This window comes from Zootoca vivipara, chromosome 5 (assembly GCF_965207765.1).
Source record: "Zootoca vivipara chromosome 5, rZooViv2.hap1.1, whole genome shotgun sequence".
Taxonomy (NCBI): Eukaryota; Metazoa; Chordata; class Lepidosauria; order Squamata; family Lacertidae; genus Zootoca; species Zootoca vivipara.
Window position 1 is genome coordinate 46,056,327 of NC_142588.1, and position 26,522 is coordinate 46,082,848.

Below are 26,522 nucleotides of genomic sequence, written 5' to 3' on the forward strand. Positions count from 1 at the left end.
TAGCAAAACTGGTGACTGGCCGTAAGATACGGGAATCAAAGATGGGTCCTTAAGACAGACAGAGTCCCAGAAAAAGCACGGGGCTAGCAGTCAGTGATGAAAGCCAGCCCAGTCAAGGTCCTATGTATGTATGTATGAATACAGGTTCTGTATACAGGTTATATCATGCCAATTAACATCCGTGGAAGGAGTCAAATCAAAATATGCATTATTTGTGTACAAAGATAGAGGTCTTCTGTTGAATGGGAAGCATTTGCAGAGAAGATTACTCAGTGCATTTGGCTGCACAGCTGCATTTGAAATTTAGCACTGTAGACTCCAGGGCTGGGAAATGTTTTTTTCAGACGATGGGCAGTGGTGATGGGTGGGGTGCAAAAAATGAGCAGAGTAATGGATGTGACTTTTGCCTTGTACAGCAGGGTATATTCCTGCCACATCAGGCATACAATAGGCATTATAATTCAAGCATATATAGTCAAGTCAGGCAAAAGCACTTGAGGGAGACCACAGAGCAGAACTGGTGAGGGATGTGGCCTGGAAAGAGTCTCAAAGGCCAAATAAAGAAGCTTGGGTGGCCAAATTTGGCTCTGAGTGAGAATTTCATCAACCCTGATCTATTGAAACTTTCATAGAATTTTACTTCAGAGATATATAAACCTGAATTGTACTTTGACTGCTGACACTGTTATTGGAAAGGAAAATCAGCTTGGCAAAGTGGTTTTTAAAATTGTGTGTGAAAATTAATGTCTTAAAACAAAATTATGACAAACATTTTAAATTTTATTATTATGGTGCTTACTTTGGAAAAAAGGACTCCAAAGTGAACACTGCATTTAAAAAACACATTCATAAATGGAATAACAGATTAGTAAAGCATGCATTACTCATGGATTCTGTGGTCCTTGTAGAATATTCTGCCCTACACTGTTTCCCTGATTCAAAGAGAGTGCTGCCATATCTTTATAGAACAAACCAACTATTATTCCATATGATAAATTCCCATTAAGCTGAGTTAAAGGATGGATAGCAGAAATACAAACATTTTAAAGGATAATAAAACCAAAGGAGTGACTGTGTCGTGCCAACTGTTGCCCCATTGTGATAGTCCTGTGGGAAGATGTTGTTGGCCTCAAAATGAAGAATTCAGGGGTCAGTTCTGGGCCAATAAATGCCAAGTCTGAAACATCACTATGTAGCAGAGTGCTCTGTCCTTGCAGTAATATCAGTAGACTCAAGTTCTTCCTCCTCTTCTTCCTCCTCCTCTTCAGTATAATCAACAAATTCATGATCCTCTCTTTCACCTGAAATGGAATATTTGAGTATTTTTTTTTAAAAAAGCACATATTTACAAAAGTCTTTCAGCAAAAGCAATGTGATTTAAAAGTGCTCAACTTAACAGGCTTGTAACTATGGAGTTTAAACTGGTATGGCTGGGATCCTAGACATACCTAACTAGGAGTACAGTTGTAGAATTGCACTGTAAAGTCACGTGCAGTGTAAAGCCAAGCCTTGCCTCACAGCTCACACTCCTAGCAAATAACACTACACCGACTCTGTAGAAGTATGGACTGTTATTTCATTCGTAAACAATTCTATTCTACTACATCTGTGAATACAGCAGCTGCAATTTGTTCTTGTATTTTAACATATATTTAAGCATCAGAGGGCATAGTTCTTTGCTGAGCAGGCACAACATCCGTGTACTTAAACAGGCCACATCCAAGTTGTTTCAGGTCAATCTAGGAGATGGGAAGCCTATGTATTCCTCGTATATTAATCCAGTCCTCACTCTGCTGAAGGAATGTGAGCTTCAAACTCATGCTCCTTAGCTTACGAGAGGGGCTATGGAGTTACTGTGTTTCTCCAAAAATAAGACACCGTCTTATATTTATTTTTCCTCAAAAAAATACACGGTGGCTTATTTTCAGGGGATGTCTTTTTAAAAAATTATTAAGTATGGTACAGTTTAACCTACAAGGTTAAACTGCCTATCACTATGGCTTATTTTCGGGGTATGGCTTATTTTCGGGGTATGGCCTATTTTGGGGGTATGGCTTATTTTCGGAGAAACACGGTATGGGCACATACACTCATTCCCTGTAATGGCTTGGCACAGTGCCTGCATCTGTGTGTACGCACCAAGGAAGAAAGCAGGGATACCAGGCCTCTGCTATGCCATTTCGGGATCCAGCATAGGGAAGGATTGTTCCCATAGATTTTGCACAGCCTATGGAACAGCTGACAAATGTAAAGTTCCAATGACATGCCATGGGAAATATAAAAGGAAATACTTTTTTCATTTGGGTTGATCCCACTGGCAGAATGAACTGGAACATAGGAAGCTGTCCTACACCATGCCCGATCATTTGTCCATGCAACTGCTCTTTCCAGGGTCTCAGGAAAAGACCTTTCACGTTACTTGCTAACTCCTTTTAGTCAGACGTGCCACAGATTGAACCTGGAACCTCTGAGTGCAAAGCCTCTGACCGATCACAAAGCAGGTCCCTTACCAGGACTGCTACTACATCCGATATTCAATATGCAGTTGGCATATAGCATTTCCCAGCACTATATTTCTGCATCTTTATATGGAATGCTACAGAACAAGTTTCAAAGCATCATCTGCAACATGCCTGCCTCCAGCTAAAATTCTGTGTGAACAAAAAAACCCAACAACATTATAAATGTTCTCCATTGGCCTTGAAGATTCCAACCAATTAGTTCTGCTCATGAAAAGTTTGTTGTAGGCTGTGCCTAAAGGATGTCTTATTTTCACATTCAGGTAAACAGACAACTCATTATAAGGGCAATGTACTTTGTGGCAAACGTCATCCTGTTTTCTGCAAGTGCTTATTTATAGTCTTTTGATTCTCCTTCCCTCCTGCAGAGTGTTTCCAATCACTCCTTTTCCAATCTTTGTATTCTTATTCATTAAACACCGAAAACAATGTAAGAAAGAGGGTTGGGGTTTTTTTTTACCAAGTCTTCCATTCTTGCCAAGTTCTTCCTCTATTGCAAGAAGACGGTTGTATTTGGCCACCCTCTCACCACGTGAAAGACCTCCCAACTTGATGAACTTAGTTCTCAGTCCAACAGCCTTAAACAAAAACAAAAGCATTTTAAACCTCCAGTGTTGAGGGGGGAAATGAATCCCGTTTCCTGCTATTTACATAACTTGGGTGACTTAGAAGCAAACTTCAATTATGTAACATTCATATTTCTCATCTCTATGTGGAGGCCTACAATTCAGCATTTATGCTTGTGTTTGTAACACTGCCAAATGCATAGCCGGAGCATTTATTCCACAGGACAGTGTGTGTGTACTGAAACTGTCCTTTGCTTTGTAATACTGTGCTAAAATTTGGCTTCTGGTTAATTTTTTGCTTCCGTCATGTGAACTCCATGACCTTCGTGTAAACAGGCCATTGACTGGACTGCTGTTAAGGTCAAAGAGTAAGAAGAAATGTCAGGCATGGCATTTTAACAAATACCTTGGCTACAATGACTCAAAGGAAAAACGCTGCTAGGAGGGAATTTCATGCAAGCTCTAGCATTGGTGGGATAGGTAGGGAGAAAGCTATCCAAGCCAGAGAAGGGGAAAGGGAAACCACATTGAGCTGAGAGTCAGGAAAACAGTATAGTGCTGAAAGGAAGGGAATTGGAAGCTCAGAAGACAGCAGGAGGCAGGGTAGGGTGATTGGACTAAAATTCACACATTAATTTTAAATAAGTGGCCAATTTTTAGTGACATCCTCTATGCAATTATGCTTTAACACAAAGAGACTAGCCTGAGTCCATTAAGACCTGTTATTCAAGAAATACTGGCAGTGCTCTATGTTTTGAATAATTTGCTTAACTTTTCCTTAAAATGTCAGCAAGAGACAATACATATTTTCACAGTGCTACCATTGCCCACTGTTGTGCATCTTCCCCCGCTTACAGTTCAAAGATTAACTCTCTTTAAAAGGCGACTCTCTCAAAAAAGCCAATTTTCTAAAAGGTTACCTGTGTTTCAACTACAGACAACATTTCTACTATGGGCCACATCAAGATAAAAAGCAGTATTTGAGCAATTGAACAGCTTTCGCTACTTTACTTGCCAGGTCTACAAGACTGTCATCAGAAGTCTCTCCATCTGGACTGCCTAAAATGGAAATGCGCTTTCGACCTGTATAGGATGGAAATGAAAAGTGCTTTTGGTCTTAATTTCTCTATCCGGCCAAAATACTAGCTGTTTTCCATTGTTTGCCTTTGGCTATTACAATAGTTTTTTCTTGTTTTGTTTTTTCTATGTCTTCTCTTGTTCTGTTAAATCCATTGTCTATGATCCAATTGAGGTTTGAGAACTTAAGCTCACTTATTTAAAGGGGCTAGGACTCATTTAACTCAGTGTTGGATTGTGGGCATTCTGTATAACAGCTTAAATACTTGCTCTGTGACTTTCTATGACTACTAATGACTGAACATATCATTTTGGTAGCATATTCAAGGCAAAAGTGAGGCACTGAGGCATTTAATTTAATCTAAACTTATACAAAATATAGCTGCAGATTAAAGAAGGGGGAAACCATTTCTCTAGTAGTATAAATTCAATTCTGAAGCTTAGAGTTCATTTATTTCAGCAGCTTTGTTACATTTTGAAAACTTGTAAAATGTCCATAGAAATATACAACAGAAACGCTTTGTATGAGAGATACGCCCTGTTACCCTGGCTCTATACAGCACTTTGAGCTGAACTGTATTCTAAGAATTCATTTAATATATTTTGAACATGAACCCACAACTCTATTGTTGTGCCATGATGAGAGCCAATTTTGTCTAATAAGCAATTCTAACACTGTCAATTACTGTATTTACCGTATTTTTTACTCCATAAGACACACTTTTTTCCTCGTAAAAAGTAAGAGGAAATGTCTGTGCATCTTATGGAGCGAATGCATGTTCCCTGGTGCCGAATTGCCCAGGGGCTAAAGGCATATCGTGCTTTTCTTTTCTTTTTTTAAGAAAGAGCTAAAGGCTAACAAGAGGGGAAGAGAGTGTTGAAAGGAGCCGCTCAGCAGCTGATTGCAAGAGATCGGGGAGGGAGATAAGAGACGCTAGTTCCCTTCCCAGCCCCGCACAGGCCCCTTGCCCAGACCTCAACTGTTGTTTGCAGAGAGAGTCTGCTTGTTTCCCCAGCGACATGTGACTGGCTGATTAGATTATCTGTCTGGAAACAGTAGAAATGGATCCCTTTCCTAGAGAAGCTGAAGAACTGTGAGTTGAACCCCATAAAAACAGGGTTTTTTCCCTTTGCAAGGTAAGCTCAACAACTTTGAGCTGATCCTCAAAAATGGAGCTTTCCCCCTTTGCAAAAAAGATGCATTGTGAGCTGACCCCCCGCCATAAAAAACGCGGCTTTTCCCATTGCAAACAAAGCTGCACAACTTTGAGCTGATCCCCCAAAAAATGGAGCTTTCCCCCTTTGCAAAAGAAGCTTCCTCAAATATTTAGGGGGGGGGGCAAAGGCACCTAGGCCTCTAGGAGTTGGCTGCTATGCCTAGGACAATTCAAGAAAGCAAAATATTTCCCCCCCCCCTTGTTTTCCTACTCTAAAAACTAGGTGCGTCCTATGGTCAGGTGCATCCTATGGAGCGAAAAATACGGTAAGTATAACATGTTACATCCTTTTACAGATCGTATAGGCAAACCTATAGTGTGTACTTCATTTTAATTCCGTTCTTTCCTCTCCTCACCATCTAAATGTCGAGTTATTTTACAGAGGTCAGAAATTTTAGCTTCATTGGTATATTTTAGGACGAGACCACTGCATTTTGGTATGTCGTGGTTCTCCATAAGTTTAGATACACTCTTGCACAATTCTTCTGCAAAAATATAACATTTAGATCCCAACGTGTTGCGTAATGTGATCCACTGCTGCCGGTCCTATACAAATAGCAAAATAAGGGATTAAAAAATTCAGAAGTTAATGCCAGAAACCAGATGGATACTCTGTATTTTCAGTATAAACTTCAGTATGTGCTGTTTTAGAGAAGACAAATGGGGCCCCACAACTAATACCTGCAATCCTACAGAAGTGCTTCTGTCTAAGGCTCTAACCTGCTTGGAATAGGAACCCAAAGTGTGCATTTTTTGGTTCCCACTCTTCCCTCGCTACTTTGTATAGCTGGGACAGCCAACATGGCACCCTCCAGATGTTGCTGGAGTTCAATTCCCATCAGCGCCAGCCAATTGGTGAATGGCCAACCCTTCTAAACCGAGATATTTATCCCAGTTGGTAATGGGTTTGAGTCAAGTCTATGTATGTGCTGTTTTTGTTTTAAACTATAAATATATGTACTCGGTATCATAAACATGATTTTACACATGTAACTGTTTTCTCTATGTTTTTATTATATTGCAAATCACTTTGGGAAACAATTCGTGAATTAAATAATTATAACCACCGCCATATATTTGATTGCTATACAGTAAGGTAGGATGTGAGGGTTCTCCAAAAGTCACACGCCCTCTTGACAGGCCATACCCTGCCCCCCACTGGCTCTGCTCTGTGCCCTTGAGGGATCTTGTTTTGCTGAAATGTATCCTTGAACTGTGATGTTTCTTGCAGGTCTGAGGATGAAAAGTGTGTGTATGTGTGCTGTGCATATAAACCACTGAATTTTGTTGGTCTGCTTTGGACCTTTTCTTTTCCCTTTCCCACTTGGCTGGAAGGTGTATGGGAAGCTGCCTATGGACTTTAGCATAGCTATTACTGAGCAACAGCGTGTTCCCATCCAACAAAGGTAGCAGCAAAGGCAGGCTTTGGCATGCAATGTAAACTCTGAATTCCCTCTTCAGATAAAGATAGTTTATCTCTAAGCCATCAACATTCTTTGTGGTACTGGAACCTCACAGGACTATATTGTGCTATTTATTTCCTTTCCTTTTAAATACCCAGAGAGGCATCAAGTAAACAGATGATTGCAGTAAAGCAATAGTCATCTTTGTTCCTAATACCAAGAAAAACCCTGCCATCTTCCCTATATTAAAATTTGTTCTTGTTACATTTTTTATACACAAAAGAGAACAATTTATTGTAAAACAATGCATTTTATATGGTAACAGTAAAGCAGAATCAATAGTTATATATTTAACCATATGTAATGTTTCCTGTTTCACATTTCCCCCCAATGAACTTCACAACACTTTCTCTTTTTAAAAAATAAATAAATGTGTTTATATTTATGTGTATCAGTTTTCTTCCTATTACAGTTTGCAACAGAAGGCTGGTTTTTTAAAAAATCAATAGTGAATTTTCCTGCCTCATTTAGGTCTAAAAGAAATCAATGTTATCCATCATGCCTTGTCTGCCAACATTTCCTTATCCATACCTCTACAACAGAAACTTGTATATTTTACCAATATTTTGCCAGTAATTAATTCTAAAGCAGCAAGATATGTATTTCCATCCTCTCTCGTATGTCTCCACTATGATTTCTGAGAAAGACTGACAAAACATTTTCTCAGTATACAATCTGTATGCCATGGGCATGTACAATGGTGGCTCCACAATTACAGAATTCTCTCCTTTTGGAGACTTGCCAAAATCACAGCCTGATTGTCTTCCCAGAACTATTGTAAGACCTCTTAGTTTTGTCTGGATTTTAATGGCCTGCAATAAGAGGGGACAGGAGGCAGTTATATTTGGGAGTTCAGTCTTGCTCAGATATGAAAGCATTTATCCTGTTTTATAGCAGTTAGCTGGCAACTAACTAGACTGTCTGACAGTCCAATCGAGGCTCAAGGATGTCCAAGTTTATTTCTCTTTTCTCCTTACTCACTTCTACCAGCCTCACAGTAGGAAGAGGAAAGCCCCAGAGCACACAGCCTTTCTCAGGAGTGTGGAGAGACTGCAGAAAACATGTAGGCACTGCAGCATGTGTTTCTGATGGTTTCCTCTCCCTCATAAATACACTAAAAATACACTCACTTTAGCTCCTACAATGGTACAAGTGCATGGTCAACTTTTCAATTTCAATTTGCATACAGAACTAGCAGATATCTAGAATGAAACTACTATAACTTTCCAACAATAGATGACAAATGTTGACTTTAAGTTAATATCACAACTTTAAAACTGTGAGGCTCTAAACCAGGCATCCCCAAACTTCGGCCCTCCAGATGTTTTGGACTACAATTCCCATCATCCCCGACCACTGGTCCTGTTAGCTAGGGATCATGGGAGTTGTAGGCCGAAACATCTGGAGGGCCGCAGTTTGGGCATGCCTGCTCTAAACTGCTTTCCTATTTTTTGGCCATTTGAGCTCTGATGGCAATCTATGTTGTCATGTGACCTGGGATAGCTCAGTTGGTAGAGAACAAGACTTTTATCTATAAGCATATATCTATTAAATGTCCTAAGTCTACTGAGATAGACTTAATTGAAGGTAATTGCATTGCCACTGATTTTTACTTTATGTATTTATTTATTATAGTCACTTATAGCCCTCTTTTCAGGATACAAATCCTTCTAAGGTAGTTCACAACAAAACACAAGTCAACAATATATAGAGTTAAAATATCAAATAGTTGAACACAGAAATGTAGCAAATATTATTGTCCTAGTTAACTGTGCTGCTGTATTTTGCAATCCTTCTCTGAAAACGAAGGTTTAATATGATGCATGCATCTCATACATTTCATACAAACAGGCCCTCAGCCATCTAAAGTTTGATATCAATGGGAATTAAGCATTATAATGGAGCTTAGGTTACAACAAAATCCTATTCTTGTCTACTCAGACATATCCCGATACAGGATTGTCATCTTAGTCAAAATCCTGTCACGCTGATTTTAGTAGGACTGAAGTGTGTCTGACTTTAATTGGGTCAGGGCCACAATGCTGAGGAATGAAGCTCAGTGAAATTTTCTTTCCTCTATGACTTCCTCTTTTCTATAAAATGTACCCCTCCCAAAGTTTAAGCACGTTTTATGTGTTTCTTTTATTGTTGGGTTCTCCTCGAGGACAGTGATAAAAATACCAAAACAAAGAGAGAGAAAGCTCCTACCTCTTTCCTCAGTGGATCTATTAATGTCATAATAGCTGGGAATTTACGAATTAGGTCCACATACACATCCACCATTTCATCAGGGCTCTTGAGCGTTCCAAGTATCACTTCATATTTTCCCTTGGACTAAAATTAAAAAATACGGAAAGGTAAAAATCACTATCAGAGTTGAAGCTGCTCACTTTTCTTTTTAATAGATAATGATAGGACTAAAGTACGATAATTAGAAACACTGAGGTGCCACAAAGGAGCCATTGGCCTTTTGCATGAATGAAGTCTGTTGATAGACTTCCTTCCCTTTACAGAGCCCATCCCCTTGATGGATCCCTTTTGGGGAGAGAGGAAGAGATACTGAAAAAGACAAAAGAATGTTGAAAAAAAAGACACAAAAAATTAATGCTTACACAGTCGATTAGTTCATGAGCAGCACAATTTATTCCCAAGTATACATCTATTCCTAGTTCCAAGGAAAGGTGTGTACAAGCAGACTGGATCAAAGCCAGAGGTTGTTCAAGACTTTCAAACCCTGTTACCAGGCAGCCCAAGTGAGACATCTTTTTAAGAACAGGAGACTGTAAATGAATTTAAAAACACTGGTATTAATTTCATATAGTCAAGAAGTGTTCTACCAATCTCCAAATAAGACCCCCAAGCCCATCCCCTGCTGCATTATATAGGTACCATACTGTCCTACAACCTAGCCAGATAGGATATTCTCTCCCTGTATAGCTACCAGTATTTTATAATTCGGTTTATGATTGGATTATTATTTTGGATGTGCATCAGCTATATATAAATTATCAGCATCTACATGAAGGTAACCAGCCTCTTGCAGACGGCTTGGCTAATGTTCCCAGTTTCTATGAACAGATGATACATAGAGATAAGAATACTATTTTCAAGCATGCTGTTTCATACATTCAGATTTGACATACTTCCACAAAGTTTGAAAGGGAGAAAATAGAAATATATTGTAGTCCTTAGGCAATTAAACAAAAGAAACAGGATGAAACAATTCTACTGCTTCCAAATGATGCAGTATTCCTATGAAGTTTAATAAAATATGAAACAAAAATAATGGACATGATTCACTTAAAATGAAGCTTAATTAATCTGATTCAGTGGGAGAGATTTAACCATGCGCCGAACTCTTCCACTGAAGTCAATTTAAAAGTGGGCAATTTGTGGCAATGACAACAGAAACAGATGCCATCTTGGCCCTAGAATGCAAACAATGTAGCATATCAACCCAAAAGGCTGCAATTATATGCATGCTTATTTGTCTCATCCCCCAATCCTACTAAATCAGTGGTTTGTAAGAAAAGTCTATGTGATTATCAGTTATGTGCAAGTAACTGCTACTTGGAGTAGACCCACTGAAATTATTACTGCTAAGTTAGTCATGTTCATTCATTTCAGTGGGTCTAACTCTGAGCGGATACAATGTTAAATATGATCCTGTATATTCTTATTTTTCACACTACATTTTTCACACAGTATTTATTTAGTTTCCTCTCTTACCTTATCAAAATGGTTTTTAGCAATGGTTTAAACAAAATATATCTATTTAATGTAATCATTTATTAAACATTAAATCAAAGAGTATTACAGAAAAAGCATTTTTTAAATGCATTTGTACACGTAAAATTTCCACTTAAATTTACCTGCTCTTCTCTCCCTATCCTGGAGAACATCCGCTCCTCACCATCCAAACTACATAACCCATATTTGTTCATACATACATCCTCATGGGGCATTGTTAACTCCCAGTCTAATTAATAAAATACAATAAACATGTTCTACATTTTATGCTTTTTATAATGTTATGATGTTTTAATTATTGTAGTGTGCATCACTGATATTTTTATTGAATTGGTTGTTTTAGGAATGCTCTTATAATAAATAATTTTTAAAAAAATCATTCCTAACCAAATTGGGCTTCCAATTTGGCTATCAATAATAAGTAACTCTTACTGGACTGTTTCATATTCTGCTTTTGAGCATGACTGAACCTAGCTCATAGGCAGTGGATGCACCACATTTTGAGTCTCTAGAATACCTAGGAAATCGCAGGCCGTGGACTGATACAGATCTAAGCAACAGGAACTAGAGACAAAACCAGCATGGCTTCTTTGAGCACTATGCTGCCATCATCACAGGAGTTACATTGGTTCCAGGTTTAAGAGACAGTGTGTGCCTCCATTTCCTTCTTCAATCAGTGTGGATTGCAGCAGGAATTCCTACAAACCTGAGCTTCTAATGGTTGATATAATTATGTCAGAAAGGCTGATTGATGGAAAGCAATCTTCTGTTCTATGCACAATATATTATAATATAAATCCCTCCCAACAAATAATGGTACACAAGTCTCAATACATCAAGAACCATCACACTTGCTAATAACCTATCACCTTATGATTCTAACAACTGTTTTATGCAAGTTTTGTTTAAAACTGTATTGTTATTTTTTTCTTACCGGAGCTTTTTTTGCAGCATCCCGTGCAGTCTTTTTACCTTCTCCCATAGAACTAGGCTGTTACAAAGGTTTTGAAAAATTGTTTAGAAACACCAACATTATATATTCAGGAAAAATAATAACCAAAAAAATTAGCCATCTTTTAAATACTGCAATTGCTTCAAATATACTATCCAATATAAAGGTTGGGTATACTGTAGTAGAAAACACAGAGTTTGGAACACAATGTATTTGTTGCAAACTGACAACAGATATCCAAAACTTCACTATGAATAAACCTCCCTGATTTTGAACAGATTATCTGCAGAAAATAAAATGAAGCACATTAATGACTTTTTTCAGAATTTAGGCACATGAAATATAAATGACATATTGTATGTTATTGGTGTATTTCTCCATTACCACTCCAGTAACAAAGCAGTGTAGCAAACAAGCTTGCATTGATAACATGGGCCAATTAGGGTATTAAGTATTTTATATACCGGTATTCGAATATTGTGACACTTCCAATTAATTTAAGGAATTTAATGCAATCATTTGTGTGCTTTTTTCTTTTAGAAATTTTATTTATTTGTCACAGCAAGTAACAAATATGTGTCCATAAATAAACGTGAGCCATAAGCCAATACAAAAGCAGCTAATCGTTCATTCTATTGAGAAAATTTTAATAGACAACCTGGCACCTGCACAGAAATGTGAAAAACAGACATAATAGTAACTTGAGTTCCTAATTAAATGGGTCTCCCCATAAGTTCCCATGAGTTTGAGGTGGCTTTCTTGTTTGGTCTTCCTAGTGCATAAATGAAATAAATGGTTGCCCATACTGTATAAAAAGATAATGGGTTTGATTTACTTCTGGTGGCTTTTACTTGAAAAGTTAACTCGTCAACCAGGGCAACAGACCAGACTTGTGTATACCTTCTTGTAAAGCAAGGTATATATGCACACAAACACAAACACACACATATCATAAACACACACACACATTCCTGAAAATCAAAAAATGATTAATTTATAACTTATCTCACCATGTTAGTAGTTTGACTCAGCAACTTCATTACTTCTCTCTGAATATCCACACATCTTTCTACACCCTGAAAAATAAAATTAAAAAATCCCACAGAACCACATTTTTTTTCCTATTAAAAGTAATTGCACTGGCTCCCATTCCAAACTCAGTGACAGTATGTGTGTAAGTAAGCTTTACTACAGCTACAGATCAGCGACGCGGGCGGCGCTGTGGGTTAAACCACAGAGCCTAGGGCTTGCCGATAAGAAGGTCAGCGGTTCGAATCCCCGCGACGGGGTGACCTCCCGTTGCTCGGTCCCTGCTCCTGCCAACCTAGCAGTTCAAAAGCACGTCAAAGTGCAAGTAGATAAATAGGTACTTCTCCGGCAGGAAGATGAACGGCATTTCCGTGCGCTGCTCTGGTTTGCCAGAAGCGGCTTAGTCATGCTGGCCACAGGACCTGGAAGCTGTACGCCGGCTCCCTCGGCTAGTAAAGCGAGATGAGCGCTGCAACCCCAGAGTCGGTCACGACTGGACCTAATGGTCAGGGGTCCCTTTACCTTTACAGCCTAAAAGTTCATGACCGAATGAAAGCTAAGAAATCTAAAACAAAAACAAAAATGGGCACATCCCTCCACCAGCTTCTAAAAGCTAGACATGGTCACTTGCCCACAAGCCTCTTTCCCAATGAGACTAGTGGCACACACTTCTCCAAATGGGGCATGGGCCTGTTCCCAGTGATGCAGACAGCACTGAGTTCTCTGTGAGAGGCCAGAGGTCAGACCCTCTGACTCCAGCTGTCCAACCGCCCCTCCTGACTGGTTGATTGCTAAGGCAGTCCTTCCCTGTTTGTATGGGGCTTGACAGGGAGCCAGGGGAACTGCCTCCCTTCCCATAGCCTCTAAAGGCAATGGAGCTGGCGGCATCACCCTCCTTGGTCCACTCCATGCTGTTGGCATGCTTGCACTCTCCTCCTCCTCTGACAGCAACTGCCACCCATCCCAAAGCAGCCAGGCTCAAAACAAGTACATTCTGAAAACAAGTGACCTTTTCCAAAAGTTACTAGGTAAAGGTAAAGGGACCCCTGACCATTAGGTCCAGTTGCAGACGACTCTGGGGTTGCGGTGCTCATCTCTCTTTACTGGCCGAGGGAGCCGCGTACAGCTTCTGGGTCATGTGGCCAGAATGACAAAGCCACTTCTGGTGAACCAGAGCAGCGCACAGAAACGCCGTTTACCTTCCCGCCGGAGCGGAACCTATTTATCTACTTGCACTTTGATGTGGTTTTGAACTGCTAGGTTGGCAGGAGCTGGGACCGAGCAATGGGAGCCGTCACGGGGATTCGAACCACTGACCTTCTGATTGGTTATTAGTGCATTGTACTAGTACTAGTACATTGAACTGCAGCTATTCGCTTTAATAGACATGTTCCAAGTTGCATGAGAAGTTTTGGAGAAACTGCAACACCAGTGGCCATGTTCTGTAGGGGATTAAGAGTATCTTTAATCCTGCCAAGTAGGTAAATCCAGGTATTAGCAGGAGGGAAAGCAAGTATGAGCATAAAGAATGCCTTGCATGGTAGGCAGGGTATCAGGACCGCAACCAGCGAAGAGTACTAGCCAGGCGCCTAATAACTTCTGAAACATTACTGCTTTATTCAGGTATTATCATTCAAGCTCCATCTCCTTGAAAAAATGGTTTTGCCTTTCACTTATTTATTATTATTATTATTATTTATTATTATTATTATTATTTATTAGATTTATATACCACCCTTCATCAAAAGATCTCAGCGTGGTTCACAAGGCCTTGAGTTGTGCCTTGGCCTTTGAAGAGGATACAAGATTATAATCAGCTGTGCCAACATGCAATTAAAAAATTATACCTGAGTTAATTTTGTTCACACACATGATGTTGTGCAATAGAATGAAACGTTTGCTTTAACCATTTTTTTTTTCATTTAGGAACTGGTAATTGGGGATCTATGCCAATTCCCACCTGATTCAAAAGAAGATTACCATATCTAATTAAATTTCTTTCCCATCTCGCCCACTTCATTGCTCTCAGTTGTTCCATGAGTGTACCATTATACATCCTTAATCTGAGGGGAGTGGGGTGGGTATTGAACAAAATTTTCCTGGGAAGGCAATTTGACAAAAACATTCATCTATGACAGTGAAATTTCAAAACTTATCTTCAATGTATTTGAAGATATAATAATGACCTTTCCGGAGAATAACTCATTCGTTCTATATATGAATGTGATGTCTCATTTTGTGAAAATGAAATGCCTACTATAACACAGAACTCTGCTATATCTTTCCTTTATCAATATTACTCACAAGAGACACATCCACGGGCAACTTCCCAGATATAAATGAATGGGTCTTGTGCATTAAAAGCACAGCCATGTATTACACACTTCCATATGCATGTTTCCTCCATATACTTATAACCAACTCAGAAATGTTTTAGATTCAGGTAGGTACCCTTGTTGGTCTGACGCAGTCGAAATAAATAAAAAAGTATTTCTCCAGTAGCACCTTAGAGACCAACTAAGTTTGTTCTGCGTATAAGCTTTCGTGTGCATTAAGTGTGCATGCACACGAAAGCTTATACGCAGAACAAACTTTGTTGGTCTCTAAGGTGCTACTGGACAAATATTTTTTATTTATTCAGAAATTTTTTGTTATGTTTAAGGACCTAATAACATGTTACATTAATGATGTGTTTAGCAATCTTATAATAAATAATAATAATAATAATAATAATAATAATAATACCACCAAGCACAGAGGAGACACCAATGAGACTTTTTCCTCATGCTAATTGCCACATGGAGTGGACGATTTTCACCTTTATCACAACTGGAGAGGGTAGACTGAAACCACATACTTCATTCCTGAGAACAATGCCCTCCACCCACCCAATGCCTGGTATTTAATACTTTTAACCCCACATCATTAGTAATGTGCCATGAATGTAACAAGTAGTGAGGCAGTAAGGCTTCAACCCTACACCCTGTTCACTATTACTCCGATTGAAGACAGCAGGTATAAGCGTAGAGAATGAGGAGTTGGATTATGTCATAAAAACGCAATTTACTTCTTACAAGTTGATTATAATATGGCCAAGTGCTTTTCAATATTGTGTTTTATTATAAACAAAAGGGAAAACAGTTGCACATGGTACCTGTTTAACCGGTAACCAGTGTGGAGGTATAACCATCACTTCTTTCAATAGATTCAGTTTTCCAGGTGATGATTTTCCACAACTCAAAACTGTTGCCATCGGAAGTGGCAAAGCCAGTTCTTTAGGCGATTCCTAAAGTGGAAAAAGTCATGCAGGAACTTCTTTAGGCTTCACTTTGCAAATTAACTGGAACAGTAAAATGATTACCGTACATATGCCCCCAAATACTATGGACTTCTGGAACTGTAGACGCAGCTTGATTGCTCCATATTATTTACTTACTTTCAGCATTTAGATCCCATCCCATCCCATGCAGTTCTCTGGGAGGCTTAATTGCTGGTCAACAGCACATACCCCATTAAATTAAGTAAGCACAGTAAGCATGGGGCAACATCAACTACCTGGATGCCTTAGAATTAAAACTAAAGGAATTAATTGCTATGTCACAAAACGTGACACTTGCATGTTAGTGACCAAGGCACAAATTTGCACAGCAATACACCAGGCGAGGATTAAGCACTGGCTCTAGCACAGAGATATCTGCCAATTTCATTATGGCCAATCCTATGGATTCTGGTGGCAGAAAGAGCACAGAGCTAAGCCATACTTGTGTAATAAATGTACTAGAATGTGGTTGCGATACAAGCCCCATCAACATTGAGCAAAAGGTTCCGCAGAACTTAGGCTGCACGTATATCTGGATTACTTCTTATTCCTATCTTGAGAGAGAATTCTGGATGCTAAAATCCACACAAGTACCTGATCATATTTCAGCAAAGCGATATGTAAGTACAAAGGCATGTCACGAAGAGTCGCAGCAGTCTTTGCAAAAGCAAGAGATGTACACCCAATAGCCATGCTACCCATAACTACAGGTTCCGCAGGTTCTGCAGGAGGGATTGGCTTCTCCATCACAGAAACCTTCTTTCCTGAGAAAAAGAAAAACATGTTTATAGTTTTCTATTGACAATATCAACATCACAGGGTAAGTAAAATATGGCTATGAAGTCAATTAAAACAAAGAAAGAATCTGGACTTCTTCTAGATCAATTCTATTGGAGTCAAGGAGACTGCTCCAGAGATAGGTGTTTTGAGGACTGCCAACTTAACCCCTTATATTAAGACACTTCTTCTGATGAACTTTCTAACACTAATCTCCTGTTGTGATGGAATAGGACTTTTTGTTTGTGACTAGGCTGTAAAATGGTTGCCTTTTATGTTGAAAACTCATGTATATAGGGGTAAAACATTGCAGGAAGGTGAAGCATGCAAGGGATACTTGTTCAGGAAGTTTTGCACGAGAACCTGGTAATTAAGGAGAAACAGAAACCTAACCAAGACTCTTGTCCTCAATTGATAAAATGGGAGGGGGTAGTTAAAATATTCCATATAAAAGTTGAAGAGCTGCAAGAAAGAAAAGGCTTGAATTAAACTGTAAAGCCAACTTTTTTCTAAAATAATTTCCCCCAAAAGTGTTTAACTTGATGCCTTACTGTAGCCTTAAATAAAAGCATAGCTTATTGGGGAGCAGGGAATTGGTCTGAGACCCTGTTATTCAACTCAACCCTGCCAATTTGCTACCAAGCTAGTTTAAAGACTTTGTTACTGGTATAAGAAGTCCTATACAGGTGGCGACCATTTACACATGTCCAATTTGCATGCAACTGCCGTCGCATGGGTCATTTACACCCAGAAGAGGGAGGAATGGGGGCGGAATGGGGCAGGCTTATGTGTGCTCTGCAGGCATGCACTTTAGCACAGAATCCAACACCTGTGGAAACGGGAATTGCCTGTACAGTTCTGCATCTGAGAAGCCACCTCTCCCCCCTACATCCCATGCTGGTCACTTAGATCTGGGAATGGAGATCTGTTGATGTTTATAGCAAAGCATGTAAAGCATGCTGTGACTTAGACACATGCTCTTAGAACTGTGGCACCAGTTGTCTGGAATTCATCTTCCATAGATGTGAAACAAGCCTCCATGTTGTCATGTCAAAAACTTTTCTCCCAGTCCTTCCCAAATTAGTATATGTCTGCAGTTTATAAACCAATTAATTAAATACCACTCTACCCAATTTAGACGGGAGGCTGGACCGCTTAAAGTGGTCCAACAGAAAGCTGAAGTGGTTGTTTAATCAGGGAGTCAGAGAAGTCAGAGAAGAATAAAAGTCATCCACCGTGGCAATGGTGAGAGGAAGGTGGGGCTGGTTTGGCTGGCTGGCTTGCCTTCTTTCCCTCTCATGATGCAGGCTATAACCCATGCTGTCATACCTAACCTTTAGGCTTAAATCACATCTGTTCTTAGACATAATAATATGATATTTTGACCTCTTCAATGAAGGCTTGTTTCAGTCTCAGATAGAACTCTTCTTTTATTTCCTTTTCTCTCCAATTGCTTATTACTATTATTATGCCCTTCATCTTCTAGCACCCCTAGATCCAGACTTTCCAAAGAGTGTTTTATATGCACAAAACTTAAGAATCTAGAGTAGATTTTGAAAATTACTTGGCGCTCACTTGGACACCTTAATAATGGCTGGATTTCTGAAGCATAGAGCTTAGCAACCATAAACTCCCACTGTGACATTCATGTCCTCAAGTCCTCAAATTCTTATCATCCAATGACTTGCTTTCACTCTAAAATAGGAGCTGGCATCTTTTGAAAATCCAGCACTAGTTGTGGGTGCTGAGTGCCTTTGAAAACCTGACCTTTTAATCCAAGCACTTAACAGAACTTTCGAAAAGCAGAACATGAAAGCTGTCAAGTGCAACTATGGAACTCTATGCAGACACCCAACTAGAGTGTTCTTTAATTTGAAGCACATCATATATTTGATCTTCCTTAGGTCTGGAATGCACAGGAATGAGTGCATTATGAGTGAGGTGTCAGGCATGAAGCAACAGGCTGTTCTCCAAAGTTTCTCAAAAATCACCTTTATTCTCCATAAAATGGCAAAATCTTGGGAGGTTCAACATCCCTATAATGGCTTCTATTAAGACTGCTGAAATTCCAGTAATTAAATATTTTCTCCCAGAAAAGTAAAAATGATTTTGTTATTATTGCTAAGAAATCAAGAATGGCAATTAAAATTATCAGTGAGGCAAATGCAGCAATACAAACTCTGCTACAGTACTACTTTTAAACAAATTTAACTCTGAGCAGTGTTTTTGGTACAAAATCTCATAATCTTCATAAAAATGCCATGGGTGCTGGCATAAAATGGCTGTCATGAGCTGCTACAAAAGGGATGATGGTACTCCATACTGGTGAGTACTGTCAAGACAAAAAAGCACTGCGGCAATCATGAAAGATACGAAATGGTAAAGAGTATACGAATAAGAACACTTTCTTTTTATCATGAACAGGTCACTGCAATTATGCAAAGAGGAGAAACACTCGACACATTTCCCTCAAGTTAAACAGAGTCAATGGGTGTCACATCCTTAAGACTCTTGCTCTCAAGGGTCAATATGATCTGGATGTTGTTTCCATTAATGAAACGTTACTCAACGTTACAGATAACAAGTGGTATAGCCCTGGCTGGCAACTAGATCAGCTAGAAGTTCAGTTTAAAACCAAAAGGTGTGGCAAGGGAACACCCTCAGCACCCTTCTATTGTGCTGTTTTCCTGCCAAATCACATCAAACCAACATAAACTTCACAGCAGGTTTGCTGTTCCATGTCCCTCTATTAATCTGATTCCTAATAAAATGAACCAAATCAACATGAGACAATGGAGTGCATATTCATGTGTCAAGACAAAGAACGCAGTCTGGGGATCATATCTGATACTCGGAGCAATTTCATTGTTCCCGCAGGGGGGCAATGACAATAAAGATTATCTATCTATCAATCAGGCATTGTCCAAGAAAAGAGAGCTAGGTATCCAGATCAAGTGTTTCCCAATCTTTTTCTCTTGTTTTGCCTGTGTGATTCCCATTTTGAAGCCTCACATAGCAACAAAGGCAAGCAATTACTATTCAGATAATCACCTGGTACCACACACCCACAACTCAATCTACAGCTGCCATGACTTTACTTGGGATCATTAAGTCCGGTATGCAGACTGATATGGGGACACAAAACATGTTGAAGGGTGGAGAATCCAGGAAAGCATAAAGTGTTATGTGCAAAAGTATCACTTATTTATTTATTTATAACATTTTATACCCCTTGTGGCTTACTCAAAAACAATAAAAATGCAACATTACCGGTAATAACATTTCAAAAACATTTCATAAAAATGTGATAAAACAAAACAAAGCTAGCAGAAGCATGCTTTGAACTACCCTTCCCTTCCGCAAACTTAGGTTAGAAAGTAAATGTGGGGCTTTATCCCAGAGAGGCAACCTGTACATGCAAGGACTCCTACTTGCACAATAGAACGTCCCCATGCTCTCCTCCCCAGGTGGCTCCCAAATCTGTTCTGGGAGTTCTGCCAACCCTCCAGAGCAGATTTGGGTGTGTTGAGTGAGTGTGCAAGGGGCATGTAGGAAGAGAAGATGGAGGGGAAGTTACATTACACAACCAGAAGTCGTATGAACGGGACAGCTTCATTGGATACAAGCCTGAGAGCCATGATAGCATCCCATTCCATTTAGCAAATGGGTATCTACTTTATAGATACAAGGTCCATTCTATAACCTGGTTTGTTTGGCTTTTTTCTCCCAGGAGGAGCTAGAGCAGCTGCAGAAGCCTCTGCTTCCTGGTTTTCTTTCTCTTTCTCCTTTTCAGCTTCCCTTCTTTCTTCATCTGCTTCTGCTTTCTTTGTAAAATATTCACTGTAATAAAAGGAAGTGCAGTAACCACTGGTTGATTTAGTACTTCAAGAAATTTCTTGACACACGCAAGCCTAATGTAGGGTGACAGGTTACACTGATATTTGTTACCTTCACTTCTATAAATAGTAATACATTTCTGATAAAAGTTACATTGAAAGTTTACCGCCATTTGGCATTTAAACCTATCCATGATCATGTTGTTTATCTGGCTGAGAGATACATAGTGGCTCCAGTCAAGACTTCACAGACAATAACTGGTGGAAGCAAGTCACCAGCACAGTTTAAGCAGTGTTTAAGCACATGGGCTACCCTTGAAAATTGTCCAAAAGCTACAACCAATCCAAAATGCTGCCGTTAGATTACTGTCTGGAATGGACCTGACAAAGCTTATATAATTCAGGTCCTATCAGATCTGCACTGGTTATATATTGGTCTCTGCACTCAGTTTATTTATTAAGCGAATTTATAGACCGTGTCACAGCTTAAAGCCACTGAAGCAGTGTACATGGTAAAAAAACAACACAAAACACAGAAACATAAGCTCCAAGAACCAATTCAACAAACTCTAAAACAGTAAAACCATAAAAACAATGAAACACTTTCAACAGCTATGAAGACGATCTTCCGTAAATGACTGGGTTAAGCCTCAGAGAAACCTTCCCAGACAAAAAATATTTTCAGTAGGTACCTAAACATCATGTTAGGTGCCTGCCTGAATTTGGTGGGTAACTAATTCTGTGGAGCTGGAGTTGCAATACTAAAAGCCCAGTTTTCAGTATAGGCTGCGTGCACCTGTAGGGTATATTGTACTCTCAGCAGTGCAGCTGCGAGGTAGATATATAGTGGACATGGCAGCCCCTTTGATATTCTGGTCCCAAGTTGTTTGGGGCTTTAACTGCTAAAAGCAGGTCCTTGAACTGTGCCAGGGAGTATATTGGCAGCCACTGCAGCTCCTTCACTAGATGAGTAATAGGATGTTGACTGGGTACCCCAGTCAACAATCTAGTTGTAACATTCTGCACCAGCTGTAGCTCCCAGGGAAGCCCAAGGAAAGTCCCATGTAGAGCATGTTACTGTAGAGCCCCATGTAGAGCATGTTACTGTATTCCAGTCCTCAGTTCATTGTGATATGTGCCCCTTGTACATTCTGCTGAACATTTGAGGTCCTGCTTCAGATCCCTCCACCAACTTACAAAAGAGGGAACAGGTGTAGTTGTTTAAAGCAAGTGTGCTCTTTTTGGCAGTGGCGTGCGGTCTAAGGGGACTTAGGCTAGAACCTGAATTGTTCCCCTGGCACCTCTTCCCCCAAGCCCAGGAAGTTTCTGCCTGGCTTAGGGAGGGAGACGCGATGCTCATGTATGTGACATTGCAACATCACGTGCACAGGGACCCCCTAATTACCCTCACAAGCTGGTGCCTCTGGCCCTAACTGGTCCCCTACAAAAAAAGTCCACCGCACACCACTGGTTCAAACCTACACCTATGCCCTGATCTTCATGCCATCCATCACTCTTGCAACTAAACTGCACCTCTGAATGAATGAACATTTGCTGTAACCAGGTTTGCTGACTTTTGAGCAGGTGAATTAGATAGATCAAGGGCCATCAACCTTTTTAGACCAGAAGACAAAATTCGATTTTCGATGAGTCCTTTGGGTGTGTCATGAAATGGCTGTCATGGAAGGCATGGCATAACACAAAAATAGAGAGGGTATTTTGTATTTGTCTGGGGGGGGGTTGTCTTTAAACACCTCCCCCCCCTCGCACTTACTGTGTAGTTATATTTGCAGAAAATAACTTCTAGGGAGTACGTGATCTCAGAGAAACCCACCACAGGGAAGATGTATCCTGGTTGCTAGGTGAAAAGGAAGGGCAAACTATGGATATTCCAAGGACTACTAGAAAATAAGGCAGAACGACATAAAGTGCATAAAAGGGAAAACAGCAACTCTTTAGGACCCAAGGGATTTCCACTGCCTAGTGTCAAACACAGCTCTGATTTTACTCCTATCTGTCAGTGGTTTTAGCCCATGAGTGATCATTTCACTAAAGTTGCTTAGAAGGGTACCTGCACATTTTGCTTAACTTTCTAGGAGGGCTTAGAGACTTACTTTTTTATTTAAAATAAAATGGCAGCAGGCTCTGACACAGTAAAGTTTTTCATGGGTTCCATGTTGGTATCCCCCAAGGTAGATGATAATTTTATTTACAGACTAAGCTTAAACTCAATCATAAACTGCCCCCAGACCACCAGACTGTTATGGTTGAAGCACAGCCATTTCAAATCCTCAAGTATGCCACATGCTGGTAAGTACAAGTACAATCCAATACAAGTCTGCTCAAAAGTTAGTCCCACTGAGTCCAAAAGGGCTTACTCTCAAGTATAGAATTGCAGCCTGAATTACAGTCTTGTAAGTGCAACATAATGGATTTTCAAAAGAAAAGAATTGCTATATAACATGCAGAATAAATATGTGAAACTTACCCTAGAAGTTCATCAGCTTTATTCTGGTCAGTAGGTTGAAGGCCTCCGAACATTTCATTCAGTGATTCATTTATCCATTCAATTGCTATCTTTATAGATTCCTCTCTTTCCCTTTCATCAGCATCAATTGCTTCTGGTGAAGCATTTTCAAGAATTTCAGCATGAGAAGAGATCATGCTGGAACAAATCCTCTGCAGCATAGAATTTTAAAATAGGTTTACCATTGAAATTTCACATAATAAACACTACATTGAAATCATTTTGTGCTAAAGGCTTATTTAAGCTTTATTTTTTATGTAAGGAGAGGGTTATCACTTTCACTGTCAAATGTTATAAACTCCACATACGTCGAATCTTTTGCCAAGGTATTTAAAAGAATTTTACTGCTAGAGTAGAATTCTTCACAGCTCCTTTCATTTCAATCTTGTTTAGTTCATATGCTTCTTTGCCCACGTAAACTACACTTTATATGAACTTTTGAATAATGTGAATGCCTCTAGGTTATATTATTAGAAAATCGTAGAGTTGGAAGGGACCCCAAGGGTGATTTAGTCCAACCCCCTGCTATACAGAAATCTCAACTAAAGCATCCATAGAAACCTTCAATGAAGGAGAGTTCACAACCTCCCAAAAGGGTGATAGTATGATGTCTAATTTGCCCCTAAACTTTTTTTATACTCAGGATCATGGTGCACTGGGAAGGGAGACATTCCCACTTTCTACCATGCAGTAGTCCTGAAGAAACACTCCACCAGAATTGATACCAGCCCTAGGACACATTAGATTCTATTCACATTAATAGCATGAGGGGAGATTTTCATCAAGGAAAAAAAAGAAGTATTGGAAACCCTTCTCCAAGCACCATGGTCCCAATCCTGACACACACATAGCACACAGTGGCTAGTTAAGAGGGAAAACACCTAGATATGTTAAATGCCTTGACACATTTTAACATCAAACCAACTTTGGGCCTTTTGGTTTCATCATATTGAGACAGAAATTGGCAGGGGTTGACCAGTGTCCATATAAGCTCACGGACAATATTATTTGTAGGGCTTCAAGCAGCCCTCAGTCTGGCAGTCAGATATCTCTGGATCAAACAGAGAATTAAGCAAGTAACAGTTCATACCTTGACACAGTTCCTAACTCGGCATGACACTTCCACTTCTAATGTTGGCCGACCAATCCCATCAAGCACCTTTTTCCCAGCTAATTTGGTTATCACTGGAGGCTTTGATAATTCAGAGAAGTAGTTTGCCTGGAAGATAACAAGTATAGCAATTATTTCCCATATATTTAAAATGAGATTTCTATTCTCCTAGTACACAGTTGTCTGCAGTAAACCTTTTCCCTGACTGCTCATTTAGTAGTTCCTGCACCCACGGCTTGGGATCATATGTATTACCAACAATATTATCTGCTTTCTTTTAAAAATCCTAATGGTGCCCTCGTGGCTTTCACTAAATATTCTGGAGTATGGTAAACTGTAATGATACCAGTTCATCTGCAATGAAGTCAAGGATGGATCACAATAAATTCTTGGATTGTGCCACTGACACTGATTCTGCAGGATGCTAGCCTGCCCTTTGAGCTAGCAGGAATCAATACAGGGGTCAGCATTTTCCCTGACTCATGCTAGTATAGGGCATGCTGCCTGGCAATCGGGAGAAATGATCGAACAGGAAGTACTCCAAAAGGCACTATGATGTTTTGTACTGATGGTTGAATTTCAGAGGTAGAGGTGCACAAATTTTGGCAGGTCTTGGTAGCCTGCCCAAATGTGAGCTTCCTATAACATATAATATTATTTCTGCTTCCGATGACATACGGTATCATAAAAAGATATGTTCGCATTTTCTAATCCCCTTTTATTACCAATCATTTAAATCACATTTTCTAGTGGGCTTGGTGCATTGTAACCCTTGTTTTATGAATATCCAAATCAACACTGAGACTATGTCATAAGATTACCATTTTAACAATGGGAAACTAAGGCAGATCATGACATTTACTGTACTAAGTGCCAGTCATCCACATTGAGAGGCCAGAATAAGAAAAGCTAGAAACAGGTTCTCTGTTTTTCCAGTTGAGAGAAAATTATGTACATTAGTAAGAATCAAAGCCTTTTACGTGCCAAGAATTCAGGGTTAGGCAGCACAGTAGCATATGCTAACCACTCCCCACCCAATTTACTTCTACGTTGATCTGCACAGGATTGCTCTGCAAACAAATTCATTACAACACTGGTTTTCATGTACCAGAGTGCACTCTTCACATCTGACGATGCAGATTTCAACCCAGAAATAAATATGTTGGTGTTTAAGGTGTTGTCAAGGCTCTCGGTTGTTGTTTACTTCTTAAGCAGTAAATCCGCAGCCACCATATACCCACTTAGCTAGGAGTAACTCTCGTTGGATTGAATGGGGACACTCAGTGGGACTTGCCTCGGAAATATCATGGAGAAGCTCGCCCTGTAAAGGGCCAAAATGCTACCATGCAGATGCACACACGAGCAACACACGACCTGCATTAAGGTCATTGGGAGTTCTGCACTCCCACCCAGCCGGTCCCACGCCTAAGGCGTCTCTCTCTCCCCCCACCCCCCGTGCGCGTGCGCACTAGGCATACTTCGCCCCAGCCTCCGCTTTGGGCCAAAGGCGCATGCGCACGCGGGGGACCGTTACACGGGGGTCCTGCTTACCAGGTGCCCGTAGAAGTCCTCTGGGCGCTGGTAGAACATGGCGTTGAGCACCTCCTCCAGGCGCTGCGGCACTTCGTTGCTGCGGTAATACTCCGCAGCCTGGTGTTTGAGATCAGTAATAGTGAACCGTCGCGGTTGTTGTTGCTGCGGCTGCTGCTGCTGCTCGCCCGCCGCAGCGCGGATCCCGCAATGCTCCATGTCTTCCCGGAGAAGCGCCGGGGCTCCGTTGCTAGGAGACGGGGCACGCGCGCCTCCAGCCCCGAGATTACCGTGTTCTCGCGGGATCGCTTTTCTCCGTTTCCCCTTCTTCTCAAGTTCTTTCCTTCGGGCTTCGGTCCTGTGCCGAATAGTTTAGCGGAGTCCATCGGCCCCGATTTCTGAGGGCAGACAACGAAGAGGCTCCTGCTGAGCGCTGTTAAAGTATCGGGCGCTGCGCCGGCTGATTAGGTTCCGCCGGAGATTGAATAAACTCGGGACACGGCGGGTTGTAGCGCCACCTGGTGCCCAAGGGTGGGGAGGGCCGTCGAGTCTTTGTCAGCTCAGGCTGTTCCCTGTCTTCACCTGGGACACGCCTCTGTGCGCATGTGTGAGTGAGCGAGAGAGAGAGAGATACCGTCCTGTCGTTCTGCTCAGGCTTGTGATTGCATTTTGGTTTTTTTCCTCCTTAACCAATTCTGTGGCCTTTTGACCAAATTTTCAACTGCTGGTTTTTGCTTCTGTTTCTGTATGTGTGTGGCCTTTCCCTTTGTTTGCTCCCTGTGCTGTTTTTCCTAACTTAAAAAAAAACAAAAACACCTGTTTCCCTTATTTAGCCCTGTTTCCCCTCCC

At 40.4% G+C, this 26,522-nt stretch overlaps 1 protein-coding gene across 2 annotated transcripts; it reads right to left on the reverse strand.

The window, feature by feature from the left end:
* Positions 1-759: 759 nt before the first annotated feature.
* Positions 760-26,257, reverse strand: ENO4 (enolase 4). Of its 2 annotated transcripts, XM_035138541.3 has the most exons (14): positions 25,695-26,257; positions 24,123-24,251; positions 22,994-23,184; positions 20,373-20,509; positions 16,487-16,656; positions 15,728-15,859; positions 12,555-12,620; positions 11,527-11,583; positions 9,455-9,622; positions 9,051-9,176; positions 5,736-5,925; positions 4,101-4,168; positions 2,980-3,097; positions 760-1,301 (listed from the first exon to the last, which is right to left on the reverse strand). In XM_035138541.3, exons 1-14 carry the CDS (start codon positions 25,890-25,892, stop codon positions 1,189-1,191), a joined length of 1,863 nt encoding a protein of 620 aa, XP_034994432.2. In that variant the 5' UTR covers positions 25,893-26,257; the 3' UTR covers positions 760-1,188. The 2 variants fall into 2 exon arrangements, with proteins under 2 accessions (XP_034994432.2, XP_088526655.1); XM_088670529.1 differs by lacking the exons at positions 760-1,301; positions 2,980-3,097; positions 4,101-4,168; positions 5,736-5,925 and adding an exon at positions 7,297-7,654.
* Positions 26,258-26,522: the final 265 nt, after the last annotated feature.